The sequence below is a fragment of the Thermobia domestica genome, chromosome 8, assembly GCF_964235325.1.
Source record: "Thermobia domestica chromosome 8, izTheDome1.hap1.1, whole genome shotgun sequence".
Classification (NCBI taxonomy): Eukaryota; Metazoa; Arthropoda; class Insecta; order Zygentoma; family Lepismatidae; genus Thermobia; species Thermobia domestica.
In genome coordinates this window covers 44062178-44085573 of record NC_137461.1, presented here as the reverse complement: position 1 = coordinate 44085573, position 23396 = coordinate 44062178, and the positions used below count along the sequence as shown (strand labels likewise).

The window sequence follows — 23396 nt, the reverse complement described above, 5'->3', positions numbered from 1 at the left end:
GGGAAATGAGTTATATATTCATTTCCTGTTGATACGTATGCTCTCAGAGAAATGGAAATGACTAATGTCTCAAAGAAGTGATAAGGAACGAAAGATTATACCATATATATTTAATTTGCATAATCAACACAAGCACCACTAGCTTTAGTTTCTTGGAGGACAAATGGATGGGAAGGAAATTTTGGGGGATGTCACTTTTTCTTTTTTTTTTCATATTGAAAATAAATTTCATGTTTTTGCCCTACTTTACAATACACCGCAGTCGACAGTCGGGGGGATAGACGATGCCACCGAGGGTGTTCCCGTCCCCTTCCCCCCTAGCGTCGTCACTGCTTGACAGACATAACGTAGGATAATGCTCGGCATGTTTGGGAATTGGGAATTGTAAAAACAAAGTTAAAAATACGTTGGCCCAACGTAGGGAAATTATTTGCATAGTTGGGAATTCGTAATTGTAAGAAAAGTTTAAAATACGTTGGCCCAAAATAGGCTAGTAGTGATATGTATGGTTGGGAATTGTACAAATAAAGTTAGAAAATACCTTGGTACAACTTAAGCTAATGATCACCATGGTTGGAAATTGATAAATGCAAAAATAAAATTAAAAATACGTTGGCCCAACTTAGTATAAATAAATGCGGGTCATGCAACAATTTGAAGTTGGTCACCACTCACAGCCGTAAGTAAGGGTGATTCGAGGTTTTAACTCTCCCTTAACAAAATATTATGTAAAAATGAATATTTACTATATTAATATATGCATACAAATACCTGAAATGATATATATATGAACTTGGTAATTTAAACCTCCCTTCACGAACTTCCACTTACGCTACTGCCACCACTAATAGTAATAGGATTTAAAGTACTGTTTTTTTTTTTATTAGGGTATAGCAATGTGTGCCTATTTGGGTTCTTTGTAAGGTAATTTCATTTTTCGATATATTCGTAATAATAGTCAACACTTACCTGCAGCCTTATAAGCTTCTCTGTAGGAGATCAATCCCCACGCCAAGAGTGTCGTAGTGCTTGCCATTGTAAATCCAAACTTCACAAAATCTCCAGCTAAAATTCAAGAATGAGTAATGGTTAAGTATTTGATTTGACATGTTTTGATTCGCTATTTGTGACAACCTAGAGAACTACATCCAATAACAATTAATATACTAGAATTGTATATAGCTTAACAACCTAGAGAATTATACCCAATGGCTTAATAAATTTTGTTAGTACTGTGTGTGTTAGTTCTGTTTTTCAGTGAACTTTTTCCTTTATATTTAGGCATATATATAACAACTGAAAGTATAATCCGGGACCGCGGTGGCTCAGTGGTAGAGCGTTCATCTCTGGTGCTTGGGGTCCCGGGTTCGATCCCAGCCCCCGCGTGCGTGGGTTTTCTCGGGGTTCTCCCGTTTCCTCCCACTTTCATCATTCCACCATTTCATTCATTACCGGTACTCATCTTCACCGTGTCCTTTAGCCTAACCGGCATAACCGTGAGACGTAAAACTCAAAGATTTCATTTCATTTCAAAGTATAATCCCTGGGGAAGTCACAGTACCCACTTTCACAGCTAGTGGTGCCCAAAAGTGTGGAAAAGCTGCAATGTAACACACGTTATTGTAGAATACGTAACTTGAAAAATCGTAGAATGGGGAACTACATTAGCGTAAATCAAGTCATACATATGCCACCCAAAATATTAATATTTCAGCAATGTGCAGTGCAGGGGCACGGGATTTCCTACAGGACATAATTTCCAGACATGCTCCCAACAAAATTTTCAGGTATGCTCTGACTTAAAGGGTGAGTCTAAACTAATGAAATTTTACGGTTTAACGTCCCACGACTGTGCCCCTTAGGCTAAGGGAGACGGGTGATTAAAGCAGGCGGATGATTATGATGATGATGATGATGGAAGAATTGGTAGAATGAGATGTGGAAGGAAACGGGAATACTCCGAGAAGACCCACAGACAGGATGTAGATATAAAGTAGCCAAAATGTAAGCCTTGACAGCAATTAATACGGAATGCGTCAACGGGAAGCCGAAAGTGTTACAGAACGCTAGTCTCACAGTTCCTCGTGTTCGGAATAACACGTGCTGCGATGTATAGTATTATCTCACGCTTAACTGTGTACAAAAATAAAAATATGATAAACAACAACACCGTTTAACAATACATCGTAGTAGGCGTTATCCCGTACACGCAGAACCGTGGAATTGGCATTTGCTAGCACTTTCGACTTCTCACTGATGCATTTCATATTCACTGTTGTCTTTTGCCTACTTTAGACCCACTTGTAAGTCAGAGTAGCTACAGGGTAACCACAAGGATAAGGCAAGAAGTGACAGACCGTCCACACAACCTGAAACATGTTTCGTTGCGACGTCCGTAGATAGATCGCTGCAAAAGTCGACGCGTAAGCGATCTGCTGAACTGAGTATACCCCGGTTGACTATGCAAAATCACATGAACTGACAGAAGCTGTGAAACAAGCTTTCACTCAAGTTACAACTGCAATGCTCCGCAAAATGTCGCACAGAACCTGGCGACGTATTATCCTTTGTCATCAGAATGACGGTCGACAGATTGATCCTTTGGACATGTAGTGTTTCTTATCTCAATACAACTTCCCGAAAGCATAGTTGTTCATGTCATTCAGTTCTTTCCGCGTAGTTTCCAGTTTTTGTTACTTATTTTCAGGGGTAACGAGATTTTGTGGTCACCTTGTATAGGCTATCTAATAATTCTGTTGGGAACATGTCTGGGAATCATGTCCAGTAGGGAATCTCTTGCTCATTGTTGAAACATGCATTTTTGGATGGCATGTGTGTGACTTTCTTTACGCTGATATACACCGCCACTCCACGGTTTGTCGTATCTGAAACAACGCGTGTTATAATGGACTCTTTACACGCTTTTGGGCAGCCCTAGCTCTGAAAGTAAGAACTTTTCTCCATGGGTCCATGTGAATTTCTAATTCGTATCATGGTTTCAGGAATTACTTCCCAAACGTTGTCGATGTTATTTTGAAATAAACCCTGTAGAAATTTGTTTGCGGCAAATAAGCTGAAAATGAAGACATTATTTGAAGACTCGCTGTAAAAAAACTATGTAAGTGCCATCTTGCAGGTTTCACTTATTTTATTTTTTTAATACGTTTATGCCTTAGTTAGATTTCCATACTTCGTTATATGCTAGATTATATTTCTAAGCAATAGTACGTTTCTATTTTCTGACGCTTGGGTACAATTTACTTTTTTTTTTTTTTTTTTGGTCTGCTGTTACAGTAACTATTGTTTTTGGCACTTACATTTTTTTCTACAGCGCGTCTTCATTTGTGATAGGTGTAGATGACATATTCTGACTACCGAAAAAAAAGTAATTATTAAAACATCGCAATCGGAAGGAAAGGAGGAAATGGACAAAAGAAAGAAACAAAACAATCCACTTCCGGTTTTTCTAACTTCGTAGCTATCACTGCCTCTTTCCGTAAGGTAAGAAAATAAATTAAAAAAAAAAAAGTTCTGCATTGTACGTATTTCGTGACTTACTCGCCTCAACCTGCTAGATTAGTCACGATGGTCCTTACTGCCCCCCACCTTCTTAGTTTTCCGCACCTTGATGCTCACATTTTTTTGCTTTCGTTGCCAGTTAGTGAAAAAAATAAATTCCTGGAATCAAATGCAAAATACCCAGAAAAAAAAGGAACAACATCGATTTTTGCCTATCACAGCATATACATATACAACTTCTTTTTCTAATATATAAATTCGTTTCCTTGTCTTCATTTTCTTCTATTATTTTTTCCAGTAGCTATTATGTCTTTTATTATTATTATTATTTGTATATTACATGCTGTTTCTCTCAAAATGATTATGGAAAATTTTGAAGTCAAATCTTTGAAGGTCATATTTAACTCTTATTTCGTGTAGCATGTCATAATCGACAAAAACTATATTTTTTTCTTTCTTCCCCTACTCCTTTGATTATCCAGGATCTGATTTTTTCTTTCTTTTTTTTCCGACATGATAGGCATAATTATAACAAGGATGTAGATAGCATGAGAAGATATTGGCGTGATGTCTTGAATTGGTTTAAAGCATGTAATATCAGAAGAAGAAGAAAAGGATTTTTTGTATAGTACATAAGGAGCAGAAATTAATCATGTTTAGTTAATATTCACTCAAAAGGTAATATAAGGCGTCTATAGGGGGTTTTCTTCGCTTCACAATGTGAACCCACAGTAGACTCCCAAACTATGGAAATTCAATATTCAAATTTTGAAGTAATACATCTATATCTACTGGCTGCAATAGGTTAATAATTTCAGTCCGGTTTAGATAGATGGTTAATCAAAAAGGCGGAATATATACTTGGAACAATGAATCGAGAAAACCGCATCTCAATATCTCTTACCGTTTTTGCTCTGCGGAAATCAGTATTGGAACCGGAAGTGATTTTAAATTTGAGCTAGTTCCGGTTTTAGTAGGGTGTTCGAGATAGTCGTGTTTCCTTGAAATGGTGAATCGTATGCAAGAATCCGCTTCTCGCTTCAAACTAATTTGAAGAACCATTTTCGGTTTGAGTAAAAAGTTAATGGAGGAGATGGAACATATTCTTTCTACGCTGGTTCGATTGAAAAAAAAACGATATCTCTAACCGTTTTTACTCTGATAGCTTCGATAGGCTGATGGACAAAGCCGTTCTATAAGACTTCCAACACTTATGCACAGCGCAGTTTGGAAGCCTAAAACTTAAAAATGTAAAGTAAGCTAAATTTCCGTATTTAGAGTTTAAATCATAGGAAATGATTCACTTTTTTGCCCCGCGTATCGTAGTCGGTAACAATCTATTGTAACAAAATGTTACCACTACGTTCTTTATGTTCAACAAACAGTAGCAGAAAATAGATAAAAGCAACAATCAGCATGATAAAATTGCTCTCCTGTAAATTTAGAGAAATGTGGCATAGTATCCTATACCTCCGAAGGGGAGAATTATAGAAAGGCAAGGGTGCCGATCCTGGGGGACCGGCCCTCCCCAAAGCGCATGTGGGCGCCCCTATTGTATTTATGAATATACAATATTTAGCATAATTTGAATGCAATTTGTCTTAAAGTCCTCATATATATATATATATATATATATATATATCCTACCTTCTGCATCTGAATGCCCCCCCCCCCAATTTACAGAGAAATCGGCGCCCTTGTACAAAGGTCGACATTCTTTCCACACTATCTATGCCGGGCATAACCAGACATCATCTGCGTTTGACACTTTTGACCTAGACCCATATTTTTTTTTTTTTTTTTTTTTTTCGCTGAAAATTCTGACGGGACTTGTCTCGATGACACTTCAAAATAGCATAAAATCTTTGAGTAAATACAGTAACTTAAGGAACATTTTACATCACTGTTTTAAATTTATTCTTTGGATTTAAAATTTATACTTTAGTGGGAATCCCCATTATACTCAGTTTCACTTTTTCTTTCCTTTCTTTCAGATAAGACTTCAGCATACAGTAAGCCAGCGAAGTCAACGGATTCAGTACAGTGAAACGAATCCTTATTTGGAATCGACTGAAAGGAATCAGTGCCATAAAAAGAACCAAATTTCCAATAGCGCCTCTGTCTCTGAAAGATTGTCATCAATTACCTGATTTCAGGGCTGGCTCTACCATATGTGCAACAGTACGGAACGGCAAGTTTCGAGGAACAACAAAATCTGTCATAATTATAGGCTTATTATATGAAATAAATATTTTCATGTTGGAAGCAGATTTCATGATGATGATAGTTAAATTTACTAAGCTGACCTTCTATTTCAATTCTACATTCATAAATCATGTTTACGTTGCATTAGTTCAAGACCATATGGACAGTACTAAAACGAATAGTCAAACAAATCCCAGCATGAATTGCTTGATAGTTGTCAAATACAATAACGTAGTTCTCGAACAATAGCAGACACCTGTTTCATTTAGTTAGTTATCACAGCTTTGATATGAAAACTCGTCTTGTCTTTGTCACTCAAAAAATTTTCTTATCATTGAAGGTTGAAACAAGCTTTCTTTTAATTTTTTAAGAAATGCAGAAGGAAAATCAAGAAATAAAGATAAAAGAGCTAGTTACACTGGAATTGCAAACTGGTATGTTGAGATTTAAGCTCGATATTGAATTCTATAGAAAGGATTACCATGTTTCCTCTGCAGGTGTGTTTGCATTATCTTTTACTAACATAATGGATTATAATTTAAAGAAAAAACAGACAAGAAGATTGTGTTTGTAGTGTTTAGACCTTTCTGAGTGCGAGTGCACTTTCTCTCCCCCTTCGTTGTTCATAATGGGGTAGCATACTTGAAATCGTGACTTTTAAGATTTGTTCTTTCTGGAGAAGGGGGCGCCAAATTATGCTATTGGACAGGGCGGCAAATTGCCTAGGGCCGGCCCAGCTTGATTCACCACTGATTTATATGAGACAGTCTTATAACCACGTGGCGGGAAGGAACAATTCTTAAGATGTACAGCTATCATATAAAGTTAATTATAGTCATTAATGCAATTCGATATTGAAAAGAAAAGTAGGCATATAGAAACTCTGCTGAAAGTCGAACAAACTCAATATTTCAAACTTACCGTCATAGTAGCCCCCAGTGAGGTCCTCCCCGTTCTGGCCTTTATCACCAAGAGCTGAATCTCCTCTCCAAGGTATCCTGTTATCAGGTGGCAACTTCCCGGAACGCTGTGACTCGTAGAACAACAGAGAGAGCTTAAGAACCTTATTGTAATCATATTCTGTGGCACCGGTAAGCGATGACCCAACAATCAGTACGAAGACTAGAAATACGTTAAACTCCATGATCTGAAAGTACAAGTAATTCATACAAATAATAAAAATAAATGTGAGTTGTATAATACAGAAAAATAACACTTATCATGACCGATTCAGCATTAAGGTTTATAATATGTAAGTACAAGTATTTCACACAAATAATAAAATAAACGTAACTTGTATAAAACAGAAAAAAAATTACATTTATCATAACTGATTGAGCTTCATTATGTTAAAGTCCATGATCTGTAAGTACAAGTAATCCATACAAATAATAAAATAAACGTAACTTGTATAAAACAGAAAAATAATACTTATCTTCTCTTTCTAAAGCTATATTATTTTTGATAACACAGCCACACACACACACACACACACAATAATAAATAAATAAATAAAAGTTCTGTGCATCGGAGCCGAGGGTCTGAATTCGATGTATTTTGTTACATAGAATCCAAATTTCGAAACCGTAGGATGACTGACTGTGTCAACTTTGTTTTATGGGCGAAAAACGTGTGTCTTTCCTATTCAAAATCGCTCAAGTTTTTCGCCCACAACAAAAAGTTGACATGGTCAATCGTCCTGAGGTTTCGAAATTTCGATTTTGTGTAATTACAAAATACATCGAATCCATACCATAGGGTCAGCTGAACAGAATTTTGTTTTTTTTTTGCATAGCTCTATTACGTGTATCCTCCCTATCCAAAATTTACAAGTTTTTCGCCCATAACAAAAGACTAACATGGTCAATCGTCCTGGGGTTTCGAAATTTGGATTCTGTGTAACAAAATGCATTGAATCCGTACTTTGGGGTCCGGTTCACAGAACTCTTATTTTTTTTATGTGTGTGGTTGTTGTATTGTTCTCTAACACTTTGCAGGTAAGAAAACAAATATAACTTCATATTGTAATTTATCGTACATGTATTCACAATGTTCATAAATAATACAAAAGTAATTGATGCAAGATACCTTATAAATGGAATATATCTGTGAAGTTTATTAGAACATTCAATATTTGCACATGAAAGTTAAAAAGAAAAGTTTACAAGTAACTGATCTTGGTTTAATAAAGTTGGAAACACTGAGGAACGCATAGGCGTACATTACAGTTTTGTACTTCTTCTATCTCCTCTATAGAATCAAAATAGCCATCAATTTCAAAATCAGCGGGCATGGAGACTCACAAGTAAACCTTACGTTTGGGTGAATCGAGTTGCTGACTGAGACACATATGAGAAAGTAATACTAAATGTGGTCAGTATTTCAGTGAAGTTGTAGGTGCGAAGCTCCAGGGGTTTAGGAGATCACATGGAAGTACAGAATAGTCTTCATACAGTTGGAGGTAAAAGCTCTGTAAGACCTGTTGTAACGACAAAAGGTGAATAACAAATATATGGGTACATATTAGGACTAGGGGGAAGTCATATAGTAAGGGTATACCTGACGCGGCCATCTTGAAATCCGCCATTTTGAATTAAGGTTAAGTTTTTAAAATAGGAATAGGGTCATGTGATACATGATTTAAGGCGCAAATTTAATCAGAAGAACAATGGTGACGTTAATTTTGATTTACGCGGAATTGGTAAGAAGTTACAGGAAAATTAAATATTGTTGCAGCATATGTATTACTCCTTTACTCCACCTTGTAAATTTTGTGTTAATGATAATAATGAAATAAAAAGCAGGTGGATAAATATTGTATTTCTGATTAACTTCTAGCCCGAAGTCCTCTATTGCATTACTCTATTCCCATTTAATTTTGTGCTGGTTAATGATAAAGCAAAAATGGTTATACCGTTGGATTTATGGTAAAATTTGCTATTAATAAAGTGTCACTGTTATGCGTTTTGTTTAAAACTTTTGTCTGATTCAAAATGGCGTTTTTGAACATGGCCGCCATCAAGGCAACTCTTCCAGACCTAATATTTATCCGCCTGCTTTTTATTTAATTATTATCATTAACACAAAATTTACAAGGTGGGGTAAAGTACTAATACATATGCTGCAACAATATTTAATTTCCCTGTGACTTTTTACCAATTCCGCGTAAATCAAAATTAACGTCACCATTGTTCTTCTGATTAAATTTGCGCCTTAAATCATGTATCACATGACCCTATTCCTATTTTAAAAACTTAACCTTAATTCAAAATGGCGGATTTCAAGATGGCCGCCGTCAGGTATACCCTTACTATATGACTTCCCCCTAGTCCTAATATGTACCCATATATTTGTTATTCACCTTTTGTCGTTATAACAGGTCTTACAGAGCTTTTACCTCCAACTGTATGAAGACTATTCTGTACTTCCATGTGATGTTCTGGTAGCCGTATCTCCTAAACCCCTGGAGCTTCGCACCTACAACTTCACTGAAATACTGACCACATTTAGTACTACTTTCTCATATGTGTCTCAGTCAGCAACTCGATTCACCCAAACGTAAGGTTTACTAGTCAGTGGTGCCCTTCCCGCTAGTGTAGTGGTTAGTACGTGCGTCTTGGGTGTAAGAGGTCCCGGGTTTGATTCCCGGTGGGAGAGCCTTTGGAGTTTTAACTGTCTTCGGGGTTTGTGTGTTCGTGTCCCTGTCGTTATTGGTTACTGGATAAACGAGTTAAATGTAGTAAGAACATAGTAATTATATAATTCAGTTTTTAAAAAGTGGTAGAGCGCCTACCTCTGGTGCGTGGGGTTCCTGGTTCGATTCCCCATCCAAGTTAGTTTGTGGTGGACATCGTTTCCGTTGGTTTTCTTATGTTTCCTTCCACATTCTCATTCCACCAATTCTTCCATCACCATTCACTTGCTTTAATAATCATCTCCCTTAGCCTAAAGAGCATAATCCCTTAGCCTAATGAACATAATCCCTTAGCCTAAAGAGCATAATCCCTTAACCTAATGAGCATAATCCCTTAGCCTAAAGAGCATAATCCCTTAGCCTAATGAGCATAATGCCTTAGCCTAATGAGCATAATCGTGGGACTGAAGGATTTCATTTCATTTCTTTTCTTTTCTTTTTAAGAATCAGAACCGGGATTCTCATTAAAATGTTCCAAAATATGATCAGAATTTAAATGGCTCAATTCTATTTTCAATTGTATATGCATGAACACAGCTCTCTTCAACACGTGTTCACGTAAGCTTCCCATGTGACGGAAACAATGTACTCATACAGGGTTCCTAGTGATCTGGAGAAATCTATTTCCCTGACTTCCCCCTGACCTTTGGCAGGAAATTCCCTGACTTTCATGACATGTGTCAGATAACGTTGACATATAAATAAGGAATAAACAACGGTTAATATTTATATATAAGAACATTTATTCTATAGAGACTAATAATAATCAATTGCTCATACGTACATTCCACTTACGACCCATAAAAATCTGAGCAACGTTCCATACTGTGATCAGGGGGGTGCAAAGGTGCATGTGCATTGTGTAAATATACAATATCTAAAGTGAGAAGCTAGCAGTAAGTTTAGCAAAATCAATAGTTTAAGCCAATTTTCTGCAGCTTGAAGGGAAAGAATTCATCGAGAGCAGACATTTAGCATTTCCAAAGAAATTCCTCATTCACATCACAGATGCCTAAAGGCATTTAAAAAATTCAAATTTAATTCAAATGTACTGGTAGTTATTGGTGCACCCCCTCAGACAATCCTTTATCTGGCTCTGACTGTGATCATTAATGGTTAGCTAAGCTGAAATTGGTACAATTAAGCTAGAAAAAATATATTTTATAAAATTTCCCTGACTTTCCCTGATTTCTAGTCTTCTTCCCTGAGTTTTCTTGAGTCTTCCCTGACTTCCCTGACCAGTAGGAACCCTGTCATAATGTCACCTAGAAGCTCAAATTTGATTTGATTTTCAGTTTAGCGTCCCTATCAGCAGCGAGGCTATGTGAGACGTGGAACTACAGTTTAATGTAGAATCCGAATCACATGAGCTCTCGCCGGAATCGAACCCGGGTCTCCCACGCCAAAGGCACGTACGATGCTCAGACTTAAACGATGTAATATTAATGAATGTGACACGAGCCATTGCAAATATAGCTTGTAGTTTATTCGTAATAAAAATGTAAAGCAAACGAAGGGCATTATGCCCATTTCCTGTTATACGGACTGAAATCAAAGCCCGTCCGGAATGTTATAATTATAGAAACCAATATTATGCAACGTAGGATAAATTGGTTATAGTGTAGCTCATAAAGTTGCAATGTTACCAGGTTCACGTAAGAAAAATCACAATGGAAGTGCAATAGATGCACTAGGAAGAACTAAAATCAAGATACGAACAAATACTAAATGAGAAGAGACATCATAGTTTCAAAATTGCTGTAAACAGAACAAAAAATATTGAAGTTTTATTTACTAATAAATGTCAGTACATTCTTATTTTGAATATGCGTTAGTCTATCAATAACATACTGGTATTTTTATTGTTGTTGTTATTGGATTGGAATTTATCCCATTTCAGCGCCGAGGCCATATGAGATGTGAATCGAACCGTGTCTAAGAAAAAAAAAACCGGGATCAGAGTTTACGTCATCGTAAGACAGAGAATGAATTTGTAGTTTCACCTGTCACCATTCGTGACACCTTTTGTGTATCGATATGGGAAGAACGTTACCAGCCGTTGTTTCTCAAGAGCTTTTGATTAGAATTAGAATTAGGAATTAGATTTCTGGGGATTCGGCATCTATAGCCATGTTAGGCCGTCACTAGGATTAGGATTAGGAATTAGATTTCTGGGGTTTCGGCATTTATAGCCATGTTAGGCCGTCACTAGGATTACAATTAGGAATTAGATTTCTGGGGTTTCGGCATCTTTGGCCATGTAGTGCCGTCAGAAGGATTAGGATTAGGAATTAGATTTCTGGGATTTCGGCATCTATAGCCATGTTAGGCCGTCACTAGGATTAGGATTGGAATTAGATTTCTGGGGGTTCGGCATCTATAGTCATGTTAGGCCGTCACTAGGATTAGGATTAGGAATTAGATTTCTGAGCTTCCGGAATCTATGGCTATGTTAGCCCGTCCGTATAAGAAATGATGTTCATCAGCAATTACACTATCCGAGAAAAGGGAAGGAAGGAAGGATAGGGAAAGGAAGGAAGCGGTCTGGGATCTGTATGTTAGGTACCATCCTGGCATTTGCCTGGTGGGAATGAGAAAAACCCAAGAAAACCTCATTCAGGATGGCTGGCCTGAAAAAGGTTTTTCGACCGAGTGTCGAATCAGAAATCGAACCCGGGACCGCTCGCACCAAAGGCGAGAACGTTAGCAACTACGCTACACTACGCGATTCGAATGTCACCCAATTTGACGTATTTCCTTTGAAATTTTTGAGTTGACTCCTGCTCTCTGTCCCCCGGGGGTAACTCACTTATTATGAGCACTTCAAGCAGTGGGTTCCCACCTTATATGCATTGAGTGTTAGCAGAAATCTCCAACTTCAAACCGTTTCGGAGAAAATGGCCCAGGGTCATATATAGCCCAGATGACAAATATCCGAAAGATGATACAAGAATGAAGGTATGAAAGTAGCGGTAGAGCATGGGAAAATCCTAAGAAAATCTACCCTTCATACTAGAGGTAAGCATTGAGCCAGTGATCGTCTATGCTCCTTAGAAAGAGCGCAACTTAATTGAGGAAGTTACTGCGATTTATCCGTTTTCTGTACTATGGGTTGTTCTCTGTCGTGGACACCATCCGAGAATGTGTGCTTCTGGTGAAATTCTCTTGCAGCAGCAACAAGCAAAACGTGCCGTATCACGCAAGTTCATAAGTTAAGGAATTTTTACCGGTAAACAATGCAAGAAGAGGTTGCATTCAGACATAAACAACGTGAGAAGTTATAAATTTTCCCATACTCACATAGACTATACACAGACAGACAGAAACACGCATAAACGCATAAAGGAACATAACTACACTGTTACGTATATAGTATTTATTCGCCATTCTTTGTTGCAAAGTTACCGTAGTGATATACATAAACAGTATTTTGCTGTTAAATACACGCTTCGTTTTTTTTTTTTCCTTTTGTGTTTTTATTTATTTATTTATTTATACAACCCTTTCCTGTCTTTTCTCGATGTTCACGTGATCTCTCTTTTCCCTTTCGTTCTTTGTCGCGTCTTCATTGTTGCGGTCGACGCTCTTGTTTTGTCACTGGCCTGCTTACACGCACACTTGCACACGCACGTCCAACAGCTCTCGCACGCAATTCCAACACTGAATGCAAGAATTCGCGTTCCAATAGATTTCCACTCTTCTCCCTCATTGAATCAGAGCTATTTCTTTCCCATACTTTTTTTTTTTCCTTTCTTTATTGGGTAATCATATCGTAACCAGCTCATCTACATTATGTCACTGACTTAATATTTTTCTGTGATTCTTCTACCTGTTCCGACTTCAACATGACAAATACACGTGTTTCTTTTATATGACATTGAGGAGTCGAAATAAGTGGGTGGTTTTGACCTGAAGTAAATAGCTAACTTCTCGACTTTCGTGCAAGAAATCGAGTTTGATATTAGTAGGCGTATATGACTCAACCTTAAATTGTAGGTTCGTCTCATCTAGCTTCGGCGCTGAAAGAAAGGTGTAAACTTCTGTGGCTCTCTGACAGCTTAAAATAACCAGGGAAAAATAGTGTTGCCCACAAACCGAGAAATTTCTGGTCTAGAAAATGAGACAAAAGTACCTTTTTAAATTCGAGACGGGATGAGCAGCATAAAAAATACTCGTTTTATTTACAAGACAAGATTAGATATTTTAAGAATTTTGTGGGCAACATTAGTTCACCCAAAGTTAGATTGTAACGAAAGTGCTTCAAGACGGATAAAATAAATGAGTGAGTATGGAAGATGACTATATTAGATACTATTTTCCACCGGCAGTGTACTTTTGCACACTGTACAGAAGCTGTATTTTATGTTTACAAGTGGGACTAGTATGAAACCATGACAAGTGCCACTGAAACTCGTATCAGTGCCAAAACCTGTCTTCAGTACCTTGCTTACACGTATACCCACCGTCGCTGGTGCGCCTGCTCCCTTCGGACGCAACCCGAGTCTATCGCTCTGGCCCACCTGCTTCCCCTTCTCTGTCTCGGTTAGATAGCATTCGTCCTTTTCAGTGTCCGCCTAGCACAAGTTGGTCTTTGTTTATTTCTGCACTGTAGTGGTGAGCCAAAAGTAAACCAGTATGTTGTGAATATATATATATATATATATTTTAACTGAGACTGCTATAAATGCGGAAAACATGTACGAACAGATTCCAGACAATATCTCGTCACCCGAATACTTAGTCCTTCTCTTTCATTTACCCTACGTATTCCAGATGAGTGATATGTTGTTGAGAATAAGTAATGGTACTTGGCAGATGATCATTATAAATTTGGCATCTAGTTAACGTTTTCTTCTAAGCAAACTCATGGTGGATGCGTCTGTGTACTAAAGTATATATAGACATTCGCTAACTCAAGTTCAACATAATATGTCACGATTAATGTGTGTATTTGAGGCAACCCTGCGATACATGGTGCCAATAGACCCGGCTAGCGTGCATGTAGCGTATTGTATTCTTTGAGGACTTCACGTTGTTGACATAAAAATAATTGAAAAGCCTGATTAATACATGTTGCAAAAGCAGCGTTAAAGTAGAAAGTACCTACTTGGTTCCCATCCATCATCCTGATGTTTTCTTCTGTTACATTCATCATCTATTAACTACCATTCCAATCAGACTCCATAGTCATCAGTATTCCATGCAGGCCATCTAGATATTACCATTCACGTCCACATTGCAATGGACCACGACTAGTGGACTTGGCAGCGTACTTAGGGATATCCGGGCCAAACTAATAATTTTAACCTATTTGGAACTGTCTCACTTTGCAATGGTGATGCCAATAGGCGTGATACAGCAAAACGAAGGGGCGGCAACAAGATCTCAAACGCCGTTTTAGTGTTGTATGATTCATAAAGTAAGAACTATAAAGTGATAAAAATGATTTACGAACACAACGAAGACCATTTTTCAGTTTAAAAATACGCAAGTCGTTACATGATATACTCTAATAATACACATGGTTTAAATGTGTTATATTATACCCTTCGTGAACTTCTCGTCGCGCCCACTTTTAGACTCAACTTTATGGCCACTTTTAGATTGCATTATAAAAAAGAAGAAGAAGGAAACGTAACAATTTTTGAACGTAAATTTACAAAACGAGATTATATGAGCCAAAGAATCCTTCAGGAATCGAGACGGGAACACATTACTCGCCCTGCCTCGTCCCGTGGGCAACGTTAGGGAAAGTTCTAAAGGATGAGGGAATGAGAGGTCTACCCTGAACTATTTATGATATTCCCTATCGCTAGTTAAGACGACAGGTGCCCAAACTGTCGAGGTTGACGTTTACAAGCTTGGAACTCACACTTAAGTTACTTTACCTCGACTTCACGAAGTAAGCGTGAGCCCCAAATACGCACTAACGTCAGGTAGACTAAACGCGTGATGTTAGTTTGATGTGAGTGTGAGTTCGAGTAAGGATGATATCGGACAAGTGATGTGAGCGTGAAGTCGAGTGAGGTGATACCAAAGTGATGTGGGCGTGAAGTCGAGTGGGGTGATATCAAAGTGATGTGAGCGTGAAGTCGAGTGGGGTGATATCAAGATGATGTGAGAGTGAAGCCGAATGGGGTGATATCAAAGTGATGTGAGCGTGAAGTCGAGTGGGCTGATATCAAAGTGATGTGAGAGTGAAGTTGAGTGGGGTGATATCAAAGTGATGTGAGCGTGAAGTTGAGTGAGCGTGAGGTCCAGTAAGCATAATGTCGAAATAATATGAGCGTGAAATCAAATGATTATGTAATTAAATGCAATGCGATGTTCAGTGAGCGTGATATCTGAGTGATATTGTAAGCGCTCGGTCAATGGTCATGTTGTCTTATTGAAGTGAGCATCAAGTTGAATGATTGTGATGTTGGACTAATAATTTGAACGTGTTAGATTAACGTAGGCACCATTAGTTAAGACGGTTTTTATCGGGAAGGTAACTTCACAACAGTTTCTCTCTGCTGAAACGACGGAAACAGAAATTTCAGCCAGACTATAAACTCCGAAACAATACTTCCTCATGTGCCATATTTTATCATCTCTTGTAAACTTAAATGACTGACTTAAACGTACAAGTGTCCACTGAACCGAGAGATGTCGTTGCAGGTGATCTGATAAGCAAATAGGCAGACGTGCAGTTTTCATAAGACCAGCATTTCACATTAACGTCTTTTATGCTGATTGCACACTTGTGAATTTGCTTATCAGTGGTGAATTTCAGATCTCCCTCCTGAGAGGGTGGGAGGAATTGTAAGGGCCTGGTTCGTCTCTAAGTTAATCTTCAAAATAATTCAACGTGTTTAACACTTTCTTAACTGGTTTTTAATATTTGACCATGAGAAGTGTACATAATTAACTTTTCTGCACACCCAACAAAATATCTAGACCTTTATACACACACTTATTTACTCGTCAAGATGTCTACGTACATGTACATTTATTTATATCGTTGCTATAGTAACAACAACTCTTATTTTAGTTACCGATTACACAAATAATATCTCGAAATCTCTATATGTCTTTCTTTTTCTTTATACATTATACTGCTCACATAATTCGCCTCTGATCCCTTTCTGTAAATAGGCACAGATTGCAAATGTTACATACAACGTTATCGTTGTAGAATTTCAATACATGGTAAGAAAATGTAGTAGGCTACTGTGTGGTAACCTATGCTGAGCACGATCGGAGAAATGCACCGGGGAAAATTTTGTAGTTACGGAGGTGAATTAACGCCCCCCCCCCCCGGGCCTGCCCTTGAAATCATTGCTCATTCACTTACTTAATTAACTTCAGGTTAAAAGTGTATTGACCACTAAAGAAAGAGAAACCGAAGTCTATGTCCCATGATTATTGCTTTGGACAGAAGAAGGCAGATGATTGATAGAAGTGAAAAAGTAATGAAAGAAATCATAAAATGATATAAAACTGGCAGAAAACGGGAAATTCCCAAGAACTTCTACGGACACGATGCTTATCTATGACGAATTCACATGACTGAATATTTATGAATCTTGACACTAAATATGAGCGATCTTAAAAATTGAGGAATATGGTTGTGAAACTTCATAACTCTCATTGCAATTTCGTGCAGTATATACCTGATCCACTTTCCACAAAATAGTTTAATGACCGTCATATTACCTATATAATGAACAATTTAAGTATAGAATGTTATAGAATAAAAATTAATTAAATAAGGAAATTCGAGCGATTATGATTGGAAGATGCGATTTTGGACACTAATATGTAACTTCAATTGCCTTTTACCAAGAATTCTCTTCTTGTGCATTATCAGCTTTTTCGAACACATTCCTCGATTAAGGGTACGGTGAATATTGTTCGCAATAAATACTTAGCACGTACCTTACGTATTCTATTTTTTTTTTTTTCAAAAATAAATAATTGTATAGAACACACAAACAGAGGTTTGACCAAAAATTTAAGCTTTCTTTCTTTCTTTCTTTCTTTTTTTTTTTTTTTTTTACATGTACTTTAAAAGCGTTTATTTTAGACCATTTAAAGAAAGACTAATAGTGACTTTCTTCTGGGATTTTCTTCCTATTTTTTACTCATATATTACCTGGATCTTCGTTATATAGTGCGTGTTCAAAAGTCTCTGCAGTAAATGTAGTAATAGTGTTTGAAATCTTTTACATAGTTTAACTTGATTAGTTCATTTTATTATTAATCTATTTCGGTCTTTCACACACACACACACACACACACAAAAGTCTTCTTCTCTTTCCCCTGTGAATAACCTATCGGGCGTTCAGCGCACAAGAAAATCAAATCCAATTGTCAGAAAAAGACAAGTTTCGATATAAAGTTGTCAAACGCTTAAGCAGATCGAAAAATTAACTTTTTTTTTTTTTTACATTATACATTTTTATAAGAGTTATTTACAATATTTAGGCTTGAATCTTTTATGCTCTAAAAGGAGCTTCAAATAGAGATCTTAAACATGAAATATGTCCAAAATAACTATAAAAGTGGGCATTATTCCTTTATGCACTGAACGTACCATATTTCTATTTTGTTACAAAGGAATGTGATTCCCTGTTAGCTTTCTACTGTTTTTTTCCACATCCTTGTTATTAATAATAAAAATATGTATCTATCTTCAGCTTTTCGCATAAAAGGGATTCACCTAAAGCCACCAAATTTTTTGTACACAGGCTACATCTTCACCAGATCTAACCGCGTACGAAGCAATTTTCCGATTTTCGGCTTTGGGAGTTACGGGAGGAGGTAAAAAAAGTGTATGCATGATTCACAGTTTTTTGAGAACGCCTAGTCTACCTTGATCACTAATAATACTACCCGGGTATCAAAAACTAGCTTTCTCCTCTTCTTCTTCTTCTACATTTGACACTGATCCCTTCATTCCAATCGCCATGTTTTTATTTTCTAATATTTATTTTTATCCCAAATTCTTCACAGCCTTCCTCACGTTTTCTAACATCTTATTGATTTCCTGTTCACATTCTGGAACAAGCGCCATATCATCTGCAAACCGTATACACCTAATCATTTTACCTCCTATTGAAATGCGGTCTTCATTATGTGGGTTCTTTTTCATTATCTCTTCTAGATAGGTATTAAATATTGTTGGCGAGAGATAGCTTCCCTCTCGAATACCCTTTCCAATTGCACTCCCGATGTTTCTATAAGGAAAGTCGAAAATCATACTATTGGAGTAGTAATTGAGGAAAACCTTTGAGGAACGATATTGTTTTCGCCAAGGAATTCTTTTAAACATACACACACACACAAATACAAGCGAAACGCACGTAGTCAAAAGATGTTAGTTACATCTCGTGGTGCAATCCAAGACACTGTAATCTTGAACTTTTTGCTTGCTGCAGCTTGAAAATATGTCTGTTACGTTAACGTCTGAAGCATGCTCATTCCAAGGTTCTTGGCTTCATTTCTGAGAAATTTTCTCTGTTACTATACAATCTGTTTCTTTCTTACATCTTTTCCTTATTTGTTTCTTTCGCCCTTTCACGAACTGTTTTTGCATGCAAGCAAAGATCAATTACGGAAAACAAGAAACGGTGGTTCAGTGGTGCCAGATACGGTCTCTATTTAGTTGGCGACAGATCAAAACTGACGATTTTAGATTTTCTCCAGGACGAAAATGGTAAGAATCTACTTTGAGCACGATATGATATACGGTCCCCGGGGAAAATTTCGTGGCTCCGGGGCAAAACTTCTCCCAGGTCACTCCTTGAAATCATCAGTGAAAGGAAATGTAGCTACACGTTGGTAGTGTTGAACGTGACTAGTAGGGAAATCTAAAATGTAGAAACGGGAAAGGAAAATATTAACAGGCTATAAACACGGCACCAATATTTTAGCTAGTATGTAACGTTTTAAATTAGCCTCTACATAGGAAATACATTGGAAATAAAAACCTTCAAGAAGTCTGATTGCTATTGGCCTACAATTTACAAATCTCAGTTTGCACCAGGGCAGTTGAGGACAAGATTTTCTTTTCTTTTTTTTCTTTTCTTTTTTTTTAGCGTGTGGAAGAAAGAGGCAATAGATGCTCTTATTATTTCCACTATTGCCAACTACAAGACAAAATTATCCCACTATTACTTATCTATTCAATATTTAAACAAAGAAAAGGTTGTAGTTTTAACGTCCCGCGAAATGCTCTATAAGCTAAAGAAGACGTGCTAAAGGAAGTGAAATGAACGCCATTTCTATCCCCGTTATTTAAGAGTACAAGGATTTTCAAAGAGAAATCGGTGAATAAGATTTTTTTTTATTTAATCAAGACTGTACATTGATCTTTGTAGATTAAAGTATCGACCAGATAGCTTTTAATTAGGTAATGTATGGTTAGAGTATTGTTCTGAAAGCCATTACTTCTAAACCCACGATTTGTTTCAAGTACTTCCCCGATTACCTCGATATTCCACTACCCCACAAATAGTGGCGTGAGCAAGGATGTTTTCTGTGATTTAACCCGCTTTGAGCAAGATATAATGGAAAAGTAAGAATTTACTACAACGTTCAACGTTCTCATGCAATGTTCCTCAATGACACATCAAACAAGCTTCCTCTTCTATAAGTTGGCACATTTAAGAAATTAAACTACCTACATACTATTCTGTAGTTCAATCCCGAACCATTCCAGCTATTAAGTCAATTTCACCGGAAGTAGTGCTTCCCATTGTCATCCCTCGAACCTCTCATATAGATTATATACAAATCACGAGTATCCTCAAAGGATATGTACGAGATTGAGTGCTTGAACCCCCTTGAATAAATTCTGCGTACGACACTGCCTACTCGGAATTGAGTTAAAATGAAATGAAATTTTGCAGTTTTACGTCCTAGGCTTAAGGAGACAATAATGAGAAATGAATGAAATGGTGGATTGAAGAAAGTTGGAAGAAACAGGAGAATCCCGAGAAAGCCTAAGCACATGGTGTTTGTCCACCACAAAGTTCATCTGGCGTGAGCTGGGATCGAACCAGGGACCCCATACACCAGAGTTGAACGCTTTACCACTGAGCTACCGCTCCCTACCAGGAATTGAATATGTGACTAATTACAGCATCAAAAGTATATAGTCCTACAGTAACCAATTGCCTTGGCTGCGTGAAAACACAAGATTTTTTTTTTTAAAATACATCTTACAAATCTCAGGGTCAAATGTGGCCTGTACAACGAATTTTCGAAAATTTAGTTACGATTGGTTTATTCTTGCGATCGTCAGTAAAAAAAAGAAAGAATGATATCTAGCAACACTGATGGCGATAGTGTGGCGACCTGAGCGACACATTGTGGTAGGATATCTTTTTGGATCTCTTCCAATTGCAGTAGTGATGTCACCATTGCGAAATCAGATCGTCTCCCAGCTGATGACGTCACATGCATTTTTCCTCTCTTTCTGCAACCAACTTACTCTCCTGGTAGTTTGTTTGCTCATTCAACTTCGTCATGGAGTTCCCCCTGATCTATTTCCATTCACAAAGTGCTTTTTAAGTTAATGAATGGGAACATTTCTCTCTCCTTGTGATTCATCTGTTCAAATACTCTTCGTCTGTTTAAATATCTTTGATTTCGTTGCGCTCTTCGCGAGTGTTTTGTTTGCCTTCAAAACACACTTGCAAGTGTCAGTTTTCTTTCGTTCTAAATTTATGTATGTCTTAACACCTTCCTTTTATCCACCTGTTTCGACATAGTTAATTCCTATTTAAACACGCTGAGTACTTCACTTTTGAGTCATTTTTGTAATTAATAAGGGCGTGGAACCTAATTTCCAGCCCATTACGACAAATCCGGGGTTAAAAACATTCACAGGTTATGTATGTGTGTGTGTATGCAGATACGGGTGTATCAAAAAATATAAAATAATAATAATGAAATTCCTCCTAATCTTAACGTATTAAATATTTTGTATTTATGCTTCACTTTAATAGCTAATTTTACTTTGCATTGATTTATTATTATTATTATTATTATTATTATTATTATTATTATTATTATTATTATTATTAATAATAATAATAATAAATTAATGATGAAACTATTTTACATTTTAAGTAATTAAAGATGAGACTTTATGATAGAAAGAAAGTCAGCCATGATCTGTAATTAAATGTGGCGCCCTTGTATTGCGTGGTGAGACTGAGAGAAAATCCTAGAAGAATGTGGATCCGGATTCGAACTCCGGATCTCGAATTGTGAGCCACTGAAACTAATCATTCACTTACGGCAGGTCGATGTACCGGTACATAATGTGTTGAAAATATGGGACCTGTTGGCATAGTCTACATTCTACCAGTCTCAGCGTTGAGCTGGTGACCGGAAGACGTGGATACCGCTGGTTTAAATTCAGTTCAGTGCATGGGTGTTATGTAGTGTTCTTCCACGATTTACGTTTATTATCAATAATTTCTCATCGTCTCCACTAGACTAAAACAAATTTCCTCAACCTATTTCGAGTCACGACCCCTTTCCATCACATCGTCTTGCTAGCGGCCCCAATAAGTAATTTCCGGTTTGTAATAAGCTTTTTAATTTTTGTAGCCGCCGTATATATATATATATATATATCAATTATAATGCGCAGATCTTTTTTTATTTAAATATCTAATTTATTATTCAATTTTGGAGATTTATGCAAATAAGCCTTCATATACGTTGCTACCTGTGAAATGGAATCAATATTTAAAAAAATGAACTAGTTAGTGATTCCTTGTTACTTTTAATGTATGACAAAAAATCACTTTCATGGAGAATGTTTGTATTAATCTTGAAAGATAAACACTAATCGAAAGATAATGAGAGGTGCTGGGTTTACAGATGAGTGGATATCTGAATAAAAAAAGAAATCCTATCTGATTACTTCTAACGTCATTTCTCGGTTGGATGAGCACAGGAAAGACCTTTTGCTTTCTTATTGAAGATCAGTGGTGCCCCCCTCATGTCCATGACGCACCCCCAACAATTGTCTAGCCGTAGGTGTTCTTCCATGAAAAAAAAACTTTTCGATTAATTTTTACACCCCTTCAAACATATTTATATAGATTTTTAACCCCCCCAAATATTTCAATGACGCAGTTTGCGTCATAGCCCCCCTTTTGGGCACCCCTGTTGAAGATTGAATGATAAAAGAAACTCCAATGAATTAGTGTTTGCTAGGGAAGTCTAATATTTTCCGGAATCGGAAATTTCACTTTCCGGATTTCGGGAAAAAATCCGGATTTAGGAAAAATTCCGATGTCGGAAAAATTACGGAATTCGGGAAAAGTCCGGAATTCAGAAAAATTCCGGAATTTTTCCGAAATCGGAATTTCCTAAGTTTCAGATTTTTTTTCGAATTTCGGAATTTTTCCGACATCGGAATTTTCCGAATTCCGGAATTTTTCAATTTACTTTCCGGTTTCCGGGAAACAAAAATTCTGGAATTGGACATCCCTAGTGTATACCCCTTTTCTTTGTTGATTGCACTTCGTTAGATCAATGCAATTTTTGCTTCTCATTTTTCACATTTTTTGTTTGCTTATAGTAAAGATTGAATATGTTACTAAAATTGCAGTGTTACTGAGATATATCAGGGTGTCTATCGGTCATGAAAGTCACGAAAGTCACCAAAAGTCACGAAATCAGAAAATGGTCACGAAAGTCAAGAAAAAGTCACGAAATTTAGCTTTTAGGTCTCGAGTTTTTTATCTGTACAAATCAGGGGCGTCATTTTAGATTTCGCTTGAGGGGGGCAAGAGCACCACCGACATAAGACTTTCACGTTTTGTACTAGTATATTAGTAGACAATCAATTAAAGTATATGTATTCCTCAAACTCTTGGGGGAAGCAATTGCCCCTCCTGCTCCCCCTAAATGACGCCCCTGGTACAAATATATGTAGAGACTGGAAAATTTTGTTCTATAAAATGTCAAA

The 23396-nt window shown here is 37.1% G+C and overlaps 1 protein-coding gene across 2 annotated transcripts in view; it reads right to left on the bottom strand.

The window, feature by feature from the left end:
- The window catches only part of LOC145692848 (endoglucanase A-like), a 135521-nt gene that overhangs the window by 27550 nt on the left and 84575 nt on the right, over nucleotides 1-23396 (bottom strand). For both annotated transcript variants that reach the window (XM_081768362.1, XM_081768361.1), the window contains exons 2-3: nucleotides 6646-6871; nucleotides 970-1065 (exon numbers count right to left, since the gene is read on the bottom strand). In XM_081768362.1, coding sequence (XP_081624488.1) covers nucleotides 970-1065; nucleotides 6646-6868 — 319 coding nt within the window. In that variant the 5' untranslated portion in view covers nucleotides 6869-6871. The remainder of the gene's footprint in view (nucleotides 1-969; nucleotides 1066-6645; nucleotides 6872-23396) is intronic.